General features: G+C 38.8%; 1 protein-coding gene and 1 long non-coding RNA gene across 4 annotated transcripts in view; one reads left to right on the top strand and one right to left on the bottom strand.

Annotated features, from left to right (window-relative positions):
- Positions 1-16,144, top strand: part of MFSD6 (major facilitator superfamily domain containing 6) — a 73,801-nt gene that overhangs the window by 41,899 nt on the left and 15,758 nt on the right. For all 3 annotated transcript variants that reach the window (XM_029934231.1, XM_029934232.1, XM_029934233.1), the window contains exon 3: positions 6,266-6,363. In XM_029934231.1, the coding sequence (XP_029790091.1) occupies positions 6,266-6,363 (98 nt within the window). The remainder of the gene's footprint in view (positions 1-6,265; positions 6,364-16,144) is intronic.
- The window catches only part of LOC115287618, a 30,654-nt gene continuing 20,303 nt past the window's right edge, over positions 5,794-16,144 (bottom strand). The window contains exon 3 of the long non-coding RNA XR_003906568.1: positions 5,794-5,937. This is a non-coding gene — a long non-coding RNA (uncharacterized LOC115287618). The remainder of the gene's footprint in view (positions 5,938-16,144) is intronic.

Here is a 16,144-nt window from a genome sequence, read left to right as displayed (position 1 = left end):
TTTTCCACAGAGCATCTTATCCCGGACTCCCCACTATTCTTTCCCCTTCTTGTTCTGGCTCCTTTCTTTTTTGTCAGTGATCTCTTTAATTGTTCCCACTTCCTGCTGTGGTCTGGCCAAAGTCTAGAACAATGAGACTGTTATCTCTTTTTGGTTTGGTCATGATACGCCTTCAGCCTGAATTTTGATGAACTTGTTTAACTCTCTCAAATTTAGCTTAGGGTCAACTAAAACTCTTGAGGCCTTTTTCAAATTAATTGCTATACTAAATGTCAATGATTCTTGTCTGGAAATGATAGAATTTGTATTTTATATATACTTCAGGTCACCTCATGGAAAATTTTTAAACAAAAACTTATATGGGGTGTGTGCATGTGTATGTGTGTGTTTAGTTATCTAACTTTTACCCAAATGGAAACTATAACAAAACAGCATATTGTGTCTTCTAAGTAGTTGGGTTCCATTAATTAAGGTTCTGCTTTGTTTTGAATATCCTTATTTTTCTATCTAAAATATACACAACCTAGGACACAGACAGATAAACTACAGGAACAACAGAAGTAAATGTGGCCAGGAACCAGCACAGCGAGCCAGTTGATGACCACCATAGTTGTACTCTTAGCTCATCAGTCATTGAGAGAGGGAATATTTGAAATATAAAGCAAAATAAAGAATGACTTAACACTAACAGAGGCTCAGACGTCACTGTTTCTAGCAGGAAAAAAATGGAAATATTGGTAGCTGCACAAAACATAGGTAAATGGATAATCTTTTTCCTTTATTCACTCTTCGGACCTACCGTATGGTTCGTATGCTGTTCTACATGGATGGGTCGGTGGCCAGCTACGCCCGATTAGTGATAGGAGCTTAGTCTCTTGGTGTCTCTAGTGGGGACCCCCCGTGGCTGTGCTGCATTTGGTACGGGAGTGCCACTGACTCTGAGCTTTGTGGCAGGTGTGCTGAGTCTTAGTCCTCTAGTGCAATGGGCCTGTGGGTGCCCAAGAACCCTGTTATCTGCTAGTGCACTTATGTTGCAGATCCAGTTCATGATGCTTCAGGAGGCCCCCAAATAAGCAAACAGACAGCTGCTCATTGAACTCTTGCTTGTTCACGAAATGACTTAATATTATCTCCAACTATAGCCTATTAACAATCACAAATGGTGCCAAATATGGACATCCATTTTTTTAAATCATCCTAGTTCTAGGTCTTTTTTAATAAATCACTACATTCTTTCACATACCCATCTCTTATACACACACAAAAATTATAAGCATAATATATTTCATAGTTCATATCTTGTTCATCACCATATCCCTGGCACTTAGCACAGTGTGTTCAGTAAATATTTGCTGGGTGATATTCTACTTAAAGTATACATATTTTCCCTCTAGCTGGTGAATATTGAGTGCCCGCTGTGTGCCAAGCACTGGGGATAACACCCAGCCAATATTACATGAGATCGATCTCACCCTGCACAGAGCACACAGCCAGGCTGTTGGAACACAGGTAGAGCTGAGATAAGGGTTACGAGGGGAAGCACGTGGTGCTACTGTGATCCCATATAAAGGAACTGAGTGAGATTGGAAGAAAGGGTGGGAAGTCAGGTCATATTGAGGGATGGGCTGGGACAGTAGCCCAGTGGGTCTGTTTGGCATTTGTGTGGCGGAGTACAGAGAGCTAGGCAAAGCATTGTGCCAGATAGGCTGAAAAGAAACATTTTATAATAGAATCTTATTTCTATCAGCAGCTTTGATTCAAAGGTTCCCATTGTGTCACATGTATTTTCTGATGATCCAAGTGGTCCTTGAAGCAAATAAGCACTTTTCTGAAGTCTCTAGAGAGAGAGTGCCTTTTCATTTGTCCAGAAAGAATACAGTAATGGCAGTGCTGATTATTTTATGTGCTTTTCTTAACTATCTGTGTGTCTGTATGGCTTACTGACATGCAATCTCATAACAAATTCAAAAGATAGAAATAATATCAAATAGGATATCATATTGTTTTCATAATTTTTTAAAGTTTACTTATTTTGAGAGATAGTGAGAGAATGGGTGGGCAGAGAGAGAGAGCGAGAGCGAGCGAGCGAGAGCGAGAGAGAGAGAGAGAGAGAGAGCAAATCCCAAGCAGACACCAAGCACACTGTCAGCATGGAGCCCAATGTGGGACTTGAACCTACAAACTGTGAAATCATGATCCTAGCTGAAGTGAAGAGTTGAATGCTTAACCGAATGAGCCACCCATGTGCCCCCCAAAACTAGTTTTATTATAAGATAAGTACCAATTTGTCCTGCCAATACTGTGAATTATAGTTGTATGAGAAATTAAAATGTCATAAACACTTTTTCTTCTCCTATTATATTTTTGCTCAAATACAGAATCAAGGTGCAGGGGCACTTTGTCAAGGTGACACTTGCCACATGTTTGACAAATGATTTGGGTTTTCCATGGTATAGTTGTTTTCTGCTAAACCATTTGCTTCTTACCAATTGAGTTCTTCTTCTTTATAGAGAAGGTCACTTATACCAACCACCTGTTCTAAAATTGCCTTTATTTCTTGCCTAATTTTATACTTACTGACTTCCTGTTGTGAAATAGGAAAATGATGAGGTGGTCTCCAAGCTTCTTCATTATAGGTGTTCATTTGGTATCTGTATCTCAAAGATTTTTCACCCTACTCTTCTGTGCTTTCAGACCTCATAGAGCTTAGGAATATTCTAGGACTCTGAAGGTGTGCTCTGTATAGAGTATAAAGAATTTGGTCATCCAGAAGATGATCTAGTAAAACATTTGAAATTTCTTTTTATTTCAAATATTTAATTTCATAGGTGTGCATGAATTCTTGTGCTAGAGCTGCCACAACAAAGCACCACAGACTGGTTAGCTTAAACAACTAGAAATTTCTTTCCTTACAGCTCTGGAAGCCAAAAGTTCATGATTAAGATGTGAACAGGTTTTATTTCTTCTGAGGAGCTCTCCACTGTCTTTACCTGGCCTTCTCTCTGTGCCTGTCTCCGACCTATTCTCTTCTTATCAGGACACCAGTCATACTGGATTAGGACCCACCCGTAGGACATCATTTTACCCTTGCTGATTTCTTGAAGCCACTGGCTACCTAGAATGGTTGGGGAGGATAAAATGATAGTGCTCCTCTCTCTTTTGGAATTCTGGAATAAAAATTGTCAGAAAACAAGAGGGTACTTGGATGCTTTTCTTTAAAATAATAAATAATAATAATAATGCTATAACTTATTGTGTGCTTATTTCGGATGATTCACTGTTGTAACTACCACAATAATTGTGCAGAGTAGATGTTACCATCCCTGCCCAATGTATGAAGAAACTGAGGCTCAGAGAGATGAGGTAACTGGCCCTGGATATTTCTTATTTTGATTTTTCTCCTTTAAGACACCTGTTTGGTCCTGAGGACTATCCATTGTGAGATTAGAAATGTGGGACAGAAGTGAAAGATACCAAGGCCATAGCTACCGGGCTTACTGGTAGCAATCTCAGACCTAAGGGTCCCAGAAGTTAAAGACTCCAGCGACTGAATTCCACATGGTGGAGGTTTGAAGGCACAGCATAGTGTACCTCTTAAACGGTGTGGATTGAATTGCGGTTACTTCAGGCCAGTGCCTGTGGATTCCAGCCTGCACTGAATAACACTTGTCATGATAACTGATTCAGAGGTGGTCTCAAAAGAATGGTTTAGGATATGCAACATGAACACAAGGAAGATGCACTACCAATTTTTTTTATAATGGGATCATGGGGGAGTATTACTGGGAGCTGTGCGGAATGATGATCACTGGAAACCAGTGATTCTTTACCTTGGCTTAGTATCTCAATAAACTGGGGAGCTTTCTAAAGCACAATGTGTGGGTTCCAGCCAGAGAGATTTTCATTGAGACTAGCATGGGCCTTGACATCTGTCATTTTTAATAGTTACCTGAGCAAATCTGATGTATAGCCAAAGTTAACAAGAGCTAATGAAATAGATCAGGGCTTAGTGAGCTATAGCCCCTGGGCCAGATCTGGCCTGCTGCCTGCTTCTCTGTGGCCCAGAATCAAGAATGGTTTCTGTATTTTGAAGTGGTTGAAAAAAGTCAAAGAAAATAATATTTTGTGATGCATAAAAATTACAGTTGACCTTTGAACGACATGGGTTTGAACTGTGCAGGTCCTCTTATACACAGATTTTTTTCAGCAAATATATTATAGTACTGGAAATGTATTTTCCTTATGTTTTTCTCAATAACATTTCCTTTACCTTATTTTATTATAAGAATATAGTATATAATACGTATAACATATAAAATATGTTAGTTGACTATACTATTGGTAAGACTTCCAGTCAATAGTAGGCTATTAGTAGTTAAGTTTTGGGGGAATCAAAAATTATATGTAGATTTTCTACTATACAGGGATCAGCACCCCCACGCCTGCATTGTTCAGAGGTCAGTGGTCTATGAAATTTAAACTTCACTGTCCATGCCCACTCATGTACATGCTGTCTGTGTTGCTTTCACCCTGCAATGGAAGGCTGAGCAGTGGCAAGAGACCTACAAAGACTAAACTATTTCTTGTGTGGCCCTTTACAGAAAATGTTTACTGACCCCTGAGTTAGGCTCTGTCAAGGTCATCAACAGAGTTAGATTAGAACTTAAAAAGGAGACATAGGTTTTATCACTTGTATGTTTGTGTCGTGTATTTTGCATTTTAATTTCCTGAGGGCTTTTTATTGTTGTTTCCTAGCAGAAGGACCCTGTTGATGGATCTGTATACCCGTTTGCTCAGGAGATTTCTAGACAGGATCGAAGCGTATACATTTTTCCTCGAAACATTTAAGTACAGAGAACGTAATGTCCACAGAATATGATCACCCAGACCTTTTCAATACTGAAAATCTTCTAAATCCTTCTTAATATCTATTTCCTAGCCCATCCCTGCCCCACAACCTTTTGTTTTTCTCCCCATCCTTCTGTTCCCTATTTGTGGTGAATACCAGCTGGATGCCTCAAAGCATTTCCTTTCCTTGATCCAGTGTTGGGAAAAGAGAACAATGTTTATTGGAATGATTTTAATATAAAAATATAGTTGAGCAATATTAGGAAAATACCACTGACTGATATATTGGCTTCTTTTACCTTTGAGTTTTCATCCACTTGAATTAAGAAAAAAAAGCATTAAGATTAGAAAATTAGAAAATTAACAGAAAATGGAAAACAAGTTAGAAAAGGAAATAAATTCCTAGGGTTCCTGGGTGGCTCAGTCAGTTAAGCATCCGACTCCTGATTTCAGCTCAGGTCATGATCTCACGGTTTGTGAGTTGAAGCCCCACATGGTGCTCTGTGCCACAGTCTGCTTGGGGTTCTCTCTCCCCCTCTGTCTCTGCCCTTCCCCACTTGTGTTCTCTCCCTAAATAAATAAATAAACTTCAAAAAGAAAAAGATTAAATAAAAAAGAGAGAAATCCATACCATCCGGCTGTGCTTTATACAAAGAAACAACGACCATTTATTTCCAAACCAGCTCATCCAGTTCAGAAAGACAGAGAATGTAACCTTATGTGTGGATGCACCACTTAAGGCCTTTATTTATTTTGTTTTTCTCAAAATCTTGCTGGTGGTACTTATGAGTGAGAAAGTGATGTTGAGATATATTTATTAGTTTGGTAAGTCTATGGTATGGATTTTATTTTAAATAATGAAGATGTATCAATTGAACTGATAGGAAAATGTATTTGATTTCCAAATTGTTTATTATTCATCATTGGATGATAGTTTTCGATGCCTTCAGGAGTCTCCTTGTAAAACTCCTTGGTGTCTTGGGTATTGCGTGTGAGACCAAGTTCATATTCATGTTCTCATTTTTATCCTGTCGTTCCTCCATCATAGTGAAGTAGCTATAATCCCAGGCATGTTTACCCTACCGCCACCTGGAAGGAAGCCAGTAATGTCATTAGAGATGGCAGGGTGCCCAGGCTATCTTAAAAAAGCATCAGCTCTGCTCCTAATTAAGTTTCAGGAAGGGTGATGTTCGCTTTTATATTAACCAGTGGTTTTGAAAAGGCTGAGCGCAGATATGTTAGAAGCAGTCTTCTTATTCCTAAGAGTTCCTGGTCAAATGGAATTGTCCTTTAGCTTGCCCCCTCCTACGTTTGCTTACTGCTGGATGATGGATGGTTTGGGCAGGGAAGGTGTAGGTAATATTTGCATGCTTTCTGCCTCATCCCACGGCCTCAACTTCTTCTCCCCCTTTTTCAGGGTTCTGTACATTGGCCTGGCTTGCAATACGGCTCGCTATATTTATATTTCCTACCTGGAAAATGCCTGGACTGTTCTCCCCATGGAAGTTCTTCAAGGTAAGTTAACAGCTGGAATTAGAATTATTTTTCTGCCTGACGGAGCTATGACTATGCAAAAATGTAGTGGCTGCAGCACCTGGCTCTGTGAAGGAAAGGCACACCTGCTGCTTTATAGGATTCTGAAGTGGGTAAGAAGAGGCGACATCAGTGGAGTTGGTGCTTCAGTTACTCTGAGGGCTCCGTGTTTGCTGAGCCAGACAAAGCTGGGTTTGTCCCACACCCTCGTAATTAAACAGAGAAAAAGGAACTCTGGAATAAACTCTTCTGTACAGTTGTTAGGCAGGCACATCCAAAGGTAGTTTTAAGTATAAAAGGATTTAGCTTTTAAAGGCTAAGGTATTTTGGTGTTTGTAGGTCGATTACACATACTGAAAAAGGTTATTATGATCATTTTGTTTCTTCAGTTACTTTTGTCCCATCTAGTGATTTCCAACCAAAGCTTTACAGTCAAGCTATTATTTTCTCATGAACTTTTAAAATCTGTGCTCAAATATCCTGATTTGAGTTCTCTCTGCTTCACTGGACTATTTCCCTCCGACATAGAACTTTGAAAAAAAAAATTTAGGAGGCTCTTGCCATGTGCCTTAGAAGCAATGAAAACTTAGATATCTATACAAAGTTCCCTGCCATATTAGCTCATATAATCTAGGCTGTACACTGAGAATCCTTGTTAGCTGCTTGGCTGAGCCATTTGGTGGTTGGCATTATGATTAAAATAAAGGCTCAGGACAAGAAAATTGGAGTTGAAGTCTTCTGGGACAGCCCAGACTCCTAAATCATTAATTTTACTAAATAGTATGTAATTATATACAATTCCATTAGCTTTAGGGACTGCCATTATTATTTTCCCTAACCCTGAGGTACAAATACGGCACAATCAACATAATTTCTCATCATGCTTAGTAAGGTGAAATAAAATGTATAGAATGCAAGCACCAAATCCCATTGTGGCACTGAAAAAAAAACTATCAATATTAAAAGGAAACATAATTTATATTCACATTATAATAAAAAATAAAATATATACAGAATCTAAAGGTGCTTTTCTCAGGTGTGATGCAATGGTATAATTGATGAAAGGATTTTATTTACAATAGGAAATGGAAATTTGGTCTTATAGTAATATTGTTTATAATTAGAACTCTGAAAGAGTCTTTATTTTTAGGTTTATTTTTGAGAGGGGAAGGGGAAGAAAGAGGGAGACACAGAATCCGAAGCTGGCTCCAGGCTCTGAACTGTCAGCAAAGAGCCCAGTGCAGGGCTTGAACTCAGGAACCATGAGATCCTGACCTGAGCTGAAGTCAGATGTTTGACTGAGCCACACAGGTGCCCCTCTGAAAGTCTTGAGGCAGAGCACATATCTCAGCATTGTGTCATTTAAGAATAACAAAGCACTAAATATGGACTGCAGGAAAGAACTGTGTAATAACACAATAAATGCAACACAGTTCTTAGATATCCCATTTTTGTCCTATTTTATGAGGCAGGATTCTTGCCTGACTTAACTGCTTTATTTATGGGTATGCCACAGTTTGCAGACTCTGTATTAAAAAGCTAACTGGTATGTCCACAGAACAGAAAGCATATCATAATAATACATGCATATATCTTTTTTCTCCTTTTAATTTGATGTGAATTAAATAAGTGACATAAGTGACTCAAGAAAAGAGAGCAAAAGGGAGAAGCTTTTTAATGAAATGTTTAAAGGAACATCAGAGGAATTTTATAAGAGGGAAAAAATAAATGCTTTTTTCCTGTTAATTTATCAAAGGTATATTAAATAGCTACAAGAGTCAGGCAGCATGCTGGGAATGTAATAAAGGTAATAAAATGTAATAAAAAATAATATATTAACTAAGGCCCCAAGCTCTCCCCATCTGTTCTAGAAGCTGGATGTGTAAGCACATAATTACTACAGCATGTTAGATGGAATCAGAAAAATGTGCCAGGTAACAGAGAAGCTCCTTGGAAGAAGGGAGTGGGATGATAAACATATTATTGAAAGATTTCCCAAGGAAATAACATATGAGGTGGATTTTGAAGGGTGCATAGGAATCTACTATGGCATAGAGAAAATGCCACAGAGCCAGATGCCAGGGCTAAGACGTGGAAAGCAGAGTGGCAGCTTCAGGGAAACAATGTATGCCATGGCTGGAGCTTGATGGGTTTATCATCATCATCACAAGCTGCCAACCCAGGGCATATTTATATAATACTATGGATACCTCAGACTGGTTATCCCAGGATTTAGGGTGTTGGCCGTGTTTGATTCCAAACAGGAATTCTGTTTCCCATGGCAGGCTATAGTTTATACCTCTGTGGTTCATTTTATTTCCCCCTGTGCTCTTAGAAATCTAGTTCCTGATCTGAAGCAAGAGAAAAGGGGGATCTGTAAATACCTAGAGTCTCCTTGCCTCACAGAGGGCTCTGTGACCACTTCTAAGAGTTCTTTGTGTCTACGACTGGAGGAGACCGTTTCATACCCTGGCAGAAGTGAGTGCTGAGTGTGTTTTGGCTGTGCAGTGAAAACAAAATCCTTGCCTTTGTTAGACCCATGTGCTCCCCACAGACAATAGTGGATCCCCCACGTGGAACAAAGCCTGCATCACAGAATGCACTGCTGACTGAAGAGGTTTGTTTTGCCAGTCTGGATTCTTCCAGATTTACAGGTGTTGTCCAAGGGCTTTAAAGTTTTGGGCTTAAGGCAGGTCCACTTAGGATGTAGGAAAGACAAGAAACAATGATGACAAAACACTGACTTAAGTATAGGACAAGCCCACTCTCGTGATAGATGCTCCTTAATTCCTTGACCAGAATTGTTACTGATGATTACCAAACACCTAGTCTCAGGGTGGGGGTTGTTGGGAAGTGGGATTTGGGATCATCTCTTCATTGATGATCTTGACCCTGAATCGATCTGATTCCCAACCAGTGCCATACAAGACAGTCTTTAAAAAAAAAAAAATAGAGGTGATGTCTGTCCATCCTGTCACCCCTTGCCTCATTCCCAAAACACCAGGAGAACTAGTATCGCCTCGTGGGAATGGAGGGGACAGGGGATGTACTTTACTCCCTATCTTCCACTGCCCATCTCTCCCTCTTTGGGGCTGAATGTAACAGGGGAGGAGTCCTTGTTATCCTGCATTCCTCGGAACTCTTGATGATGAGGATCTCAGCATTCATGTCCTTAGGCCATGTTGATAATAATTAGCAAATGAGATGGGGATAAAGCAAATTTCCTCCTGTGTAAGCCCCTAGGAAGGAGGCTTTGCACGTATCCATTTGGGGATCAAGGTGAGACTGTTGGATACCGGGCAGAATTGTGAGGATGCTTCTTTCTCAAGATCTTTTATAGTTAGTGGCCAGTATTCTTGTATTCTCTTGCAAGCTTATCCTTTTAGCAGTTCAGCTACCATCTGCAGCAAACATGTTGTTTTGTAGGCCATTGGCAGCACCATATAGAGAAGCAGAAGACATATTTCCTGCCCATAGGAGCCTGCAATTTATTTTAAAAATAGACAATGGGTCTAAGCCCCTAAAAGCATTGCCAGGTACAGTGGAGGAGGTGGGAGAGCTTATTTCTTAAGATCTCATTTTTTTTTAAATCCATAGGTATTTTCTCTGTTACTTTTTTTAATTTTTTATTTTTTTGAGAGACAGAGAGAGACAGCCTGCATAGGGGAGGGTCAGAGAGAGAGGGAGACACAGAATCTGAAGCAGGCTCCAGGCTCAGAGCTGTCAGCACAGAGCCCGATGCAGTGCACAAACCCACGAACTGTGAGATCATGACCTGAGCCGAAGCCGGACGCTTAACCAACTGAGCCACCCAGGCGCCCCTCTCTGTTACTTTTGTACAAGAAGCATTTAACATCCATGGTTGTGATCAGGCCTATCTACCTTTGATAAAAATCAAAACCAGAAATTTTATGCTCCTTCCTATGAATCCTTACAAACTTTGAGATGAATGTGAACAAAATGATTCTTGCTATTAAAATGCATTTAAGGAGAGTAAGGCCAGCGCAGGGCTGCTGTAACAAAAGAGATCCTTTGAGGGACTTGAATGGTTTAAGCATTGAAAGGTGCAAAGGAGGTCCCTGTCAGATCTGTCTTTGCAGGATGCTCCATCAGTGGGAGATGGGTTAAGATTTTGATGAAAGATGGTTTTCAGTGTTACCAGTAGGGGGGCTTGAACTGGTATTGACGAAGCTTTGCTCTTCTTTAGTGTGGCGATTCAGCCAAGTAAGAACCACGTTATCCTTCCTCTTACGTTCTGGAAGATCATGGAGACATTATGAAAAGATACTGCAGTCCTTCTCTGACAGTAGAAATTCTAGACATTAGTCTGTTAGCATCAATATTGGAAATTGTCTGTCTGGCTTAACAAGTTGCTTGCCACATGAATATGTAGGATAGAAAAATGCTCTAGGTTTAGCATTTTAGTTAACAAACTGGCATATAAAAGTCACTGATGTCAATGGTTAACATCACTTTTTAAAATCAGAATAGCCTTATAAATTGCAATAGAGCAATTTTATTCTTTGTCACTCCCATGGTTTATTTAGTTACTAAAGCTCTTATATAACTTTTTATTTTAACTAGGCATTATTTTGCCTGCCTAAAAATCACTTTAAATGTCTTCTGCTTCAAGAATCCTATTCTGGGCATTGCATGCCACACTTGGCTCTTCTTTTTCTGAATTGTTCTCACCTTTATGGGCTGTGTTATATAGTTTAGCACTTAATTGCTATCCTATTATTTTACAAATACTAGTTTAACTTCATGATTTAGTTTTAACTCTTTTTTTTTTTTAACTTAAATTCAAGTTAGTTAGCATACACTGTAGTCTTGGTTTCAGAAGTAGAACCTGTGATTCATCTCTTACATATGACACCTAGTGTTCATCCCTAAAAGTGCCCTCCTTAGTGCCCATCACCCACTCAGCCCACCCACACCCCCCTCGTCTCCAGCAACCCTCAGTTGTTCTCTGTATGTAAGTCTCTTATGGTTTGCATCCCTCTCTGTTTTTATCTTGTTTTTTCCTTCCCTTCCACTATCATCATCTGTTGTGTTTCTTAAATTCCACAAATGAGTGAAATCACATATTTGTCTTTATCTGATTTATTTCATTTAGCATAATACATTCTAGTTCCATCCACATTGTTGCAAATGGCAAGATTTCATTCTTCTTCATCGCTGAGTAATATTCCACTGCATATATGTGTATGTATATCTATATCAACACTGATAGATAGGGATAGAGATATACCACATCTTCTTTATCCATTCATTAGTCCATGGGCATTTGGGCTCTTTCCATAATTTGGCTATTGTCGATAGTGCTGTTATAAACACCAGGGTGCATGTGCCCCTTTGAAACAGCACACCTGTATCCTTTGGATAAATACTTAGTACTGCAATTGCTGGGTTGTAGGGTAGTACTATTTTTAATTTTTTAAGGAACCTCCACACTGTTTTCCAGAGTGGCTGCACAGGTTTGTATTCCTAACAGCAGTGCAAAAGGGTTCCCCTTTTTCTGCATCCTTGTTGACATCTGTTGTTTCCTAAGTTGTTGATTTAGCTATTCTGACAGCTGTGAAGTAGTATCTCATTGTGCTTTTGATTTGTATTTCCCTGATGATGAGTGATGTTGAGCATTTTTTCATGTGTGTTAGCCATCTGGATGTCTTCTTTGGAAAAGTATTTATTCATGTCTTTTGTCCATTCTTTAATTGGATTATTTGATTTTTGGGTGTTGAGTTTGGTAAATTCTTTATAGTTTTTGGATACTAGCTCTTTATCTGATATGTCATTTGCAAACATCTTTTCCCATTACATAGGTTGTCTTTTAGTTTTGTTTGTTTGTTGATTGTTTCCTTCACTGTGCAGAGGCTTTTTATCTTGATGAGGTCCCAACAGTTCATTTTTGCTTTTATTTTTATTTTATTTTCCTCGCCTCCCTTTGGAGACATGTCAAGAAGTTGCTGTGGCTGAGGTCAATGAGGTTGCTGCCTTGTTTTCTCCTGTAGGATTTTCATAGTTTCCTGTCTCACATTTAGGTCTTTCATTCATTTTGAATTTATTTTTGTGTATGGTGTAAGAAAGCAGTCGAGTTTCATTCTTCTGCATGTTGCTGTCCAGCTTTCCTAGCTGAAGAGACTGTCTTTTTTCCATTGGATACTTTTTCCTGCTTTGTTGAAGATTTGTTGGCCATATATTTGTGGGTCCATTTCTGCGTTCTCTGTTCTATTCCATTGATCTGTGAGTCTGTTTATATGCCAGTACCATACTGTCTTAACCATACTGTCTAACTACAGCTTTGTAATACAGCTGTAATATAGCTTAAAGTCTGAAATTGTGATGCCTCCCGCTTTGGTTTTCCTTTTCAGCAATACTTTGGATATTTGAGGTCTTTTGTGGTTCCATACAAATTTTAGGATTGCTTGTTCTAGCTCTGTGAAGAATGCTGGTGCTAATTTGATTAATAGGGATTGTATTGGATGTATAGATTGCTTTGGGTACTATAGACATTTTAATAATATTCTTCCAATCCATGAGCATGGAATGTTTCTCCATTTCTTTGTGTTCTCTTCAGTTCCTTTCATAAACTTTCTGTAGTTTTCAGCATACAGCTCTTTTAACTCTTTGGTTAGGTTTATTCCTAGGTAGGAATCTTCTGGGTTTTGGTGCAGTTGTAAATAGGAATGATTCCTTGATTTCTCCTGCTGCTGCTTCATTATTGGCATATAGAAATACAACAGATTTTTGTGTGTTGATTTTATATCCTGCAGCTTTACTGAATTCATGGATCAGCTCCAGCTATTTTTTGGTGGAGTCTTTCTGGTTTTCCATGTAGAGGATCGTGTCATCTGCAAAGTTCGACTTCTTTCTTGCCAATTTGGATGCCTTTTATTTCTTTTTGTTGTCTGATTGTTGAGGCTAGGACTTCCAGTACTCTGTTGAACAGTGGTGAGAGTGGACATCTGTGTCATGTTCCTGATCTTAGGGGAAAGCCCTCGGGTTTTCTTCACTGAGGATGATATTAGCTGTGGGCCTTTCATATGTGGCTTTTATGATGTTGAGGTATGTTCCTTCTATCCTCTTGAGGGTTTTTATCAAGAATGGATGCTGTATTTTGTCAAATGCTTTTTTCTGTACCTATTGAAAGGATCATATAGTTCTTATCCTTTCTTTTATTAATGTGATATATCATGTTGATTAATTTGTGAATATTAAACCAGTCCTGAAGCCCAGGAATAAATTCATGTTGGATAAATCTTTTAATGTACTGTTCAATTCTTGAAAATTTTTGCATCCAGATTCATCAGGGATATTGGCTATAATTCTCCTTTTTTAGTGTGGCTTTTGTCAGATTTTGGAATCAAGGCAATGTTGGCTTCATAGAATGAGTTTGGAAGCCTTTCTTCCATTTCTATTTTTGGAATAGTTTAAGGAGAATAGATGTTAACTCTTTAAATATCTGGTGGAGGGGTGCCTGGGTGGCTCAGTTGGTTGAGTGTCCAACTTTGGCTCAGGCCATGATCTCATCATCTCATCATGAGTTCAAACCCCACATCAGGCTCTCTGCTGTCAGCACAGAACCTGTTTTGTATCCTCTATCCCCTTCTCTCTCTGGCTCTCCCCTGCTTGCTCTTTCTCTCTCTTTCTCAAAATAAACAAACTTTAAAAAAGAAGAAAAGTCTGATTGAATTAACCCTGTGAAGGTATCTGGCCCAGGACTCCGATTTTTTGGACGATTTTTGATAACTGATTTAATTTCTTTGCTGGTTTCAAATTTTCTGTTTCTTCCTGTTTTGAGTTTTGGTACTGTGTGAATATCTAGGAATTTGTCCATTTCTTCCAGATTGTCCAGTTTGTTGGGGCATAGTTTTTCATAATATTCTCTTTTAATTTGTATTTCTGTGGTGTTGGTTGTAATCTCTCTTCTTTCATTCATGATTTTATCCGTTTGAGCCCTCTCTCTTTTCTTTTTGAGAAGTCTGGCTAGGCGCTTATTAATTTTGTTTATTCCTTCAAAAAAAAAACAGTTTCATCTGTTCTATTGCTTTGTTAGATGCTCTATTTCTGCTCTAATATTTAATATTTCCCTTCTCCTGCTGGCTTTGGGCTTTATTTGCTGCTCCTTTTCTAGCTCCTTTAGATGTAAGGTTAGATTGTATATTTGAGACTTTTTTTGCTTCTTGAGATAGGCCTGAATTGCAACGTACTTTCCTCTTAGGACTGCCTTGGCTGCACCCCAAAGGCTGTGGACTGTTGTGTTTTCATTTTCATTTGCTTCCATGTATTCTTTAATTTCTTCTTTAATTTCTTGGTTAACTTATTCATTCTGTAGTAGGATGTTCTTTAACCTCCAGGTGTTTGAAAGCTTTTCAAATTTTTTCTTGTGGTTGATTTCAAGTTTCATAGCATTGTGATCTGAAAATATGCATGGTATGATCTCTTTTTGTATCGGTTGAGGGCTGATTTGTAACCCAATATATGATCTATTCTGGAGAATGTTCCATGTGCACTCGAGAATAACATGATTTCTGCTGCTTTAGGATGAAATGTTCTGAATATATCTGCTAAGTCCATCTGGTTCAGTGTGTCATTCAGAGCTGTTGTTTCCCTGTTGATTTTCTACTTAGATGAATCTATTGCTGTAAGTGGAGTATTAAAAGTCTCCTACAATAATGTTATTATCAATGAGTTGTTTTATGTTTGTAAGCACCCATATATTTGGGTGCTTCAAGTTGAGGTCATGAATATTTACAATTGTTAGGTCTTCTAGTTGTATAGACCCCTTAATTATGATTTAATGCCCTTCTTAATCTCTTGTTACCATCTTTGTTTTAAAATCTAGTTTGTCTGATATAAGCATGGCTACTCTGGCTTTCTTTTGATGTCCACTGGCATGATAATGGTTCTCCATCCCTCGCTTTCAATTTGCAGGTGTCCTCAAGACTAAAATGAGTCTCTTTTAGGCAACATATAGATGAGTCTTATTTTTTTATTATCTCTTCTGATACCCTGTGTCTTTTGATTGGGGCATTTAGTCCACTTACATTCAGCGTGATTATTGAAAGATATGAATTTAGTGCCATTATGCTATCTATAGATTTCATGTTTATGGTGATGTTCTCTGGTCCTTTGTAGTCTTTGCTGGTTTCCACTCAGAGTCCCCCTTACAATTTCTCAAAGGGCTGGTTTAGTGGTTACAAACTCCTTTAGGTTTTGTCTGGGAAAGTCTTTATCTCTTCTTCTATTCTGAATGACAGCTTTGCTGGATAAAGGATTCTCGGCCATATATTTTTCCTATTCAGCACATTGAATATTTCCTGCCACTCCCTTCTGGCCTGCCAAGTTTCAGTGGACAGGTCTGCTACTAACCTTATATGTCTACACTTGCAGGTTAAGGGCCTTTTGTCCTTGGCTACTTTCAGAATTCTCTCTTTATCTTTGTATTTTGCCAATTTCACTATGATATGTCATGGTGCTGACATGTTTTTGTTGATTTTGAAGGGAGTTCTTTGTGCCTCTTGGGCTTGGATGCCTGGATAGGGAAGTTCTCAGCTATATTCAAATAAACCTTCAGGCCCTTTTTCTTGCTCTTCTGCTTCTGGGACTCCTATGATATGGATATTGCTTCATTTCATGGAATCAATTAGATCCTGTGATCTAATAATTTCCTTTCCCTCTTTTCTTTAGTTTCATCCTTTTCCATAGTTTTATCTTCTAATTCACCTATTCCCTTCCTCTACTTCTTCAGTCCTTGCTGTCA

Source organism: Suricata suricatta, chromosome 3 (assembly GCF_006229205.1).
Source record: "Suricata suricatta isolate VVHF042 chromosome 3, meerkat_22Aug2017_6uvM2_HiC, whole genome shotgun sequence".
Classification (NCBI taxonomy): domain Eukaryota; kingdom Metazoa; phylum Chordata; class Mammalia; order Carnivora; family Herpestidae; genus Suricata; species Suricata suricatta.
The sequence above is the reverse complement of the archived record's forward strand: the minus strand, read 5'-3'. Positions and strand labels throughout refer to the sequence as shown.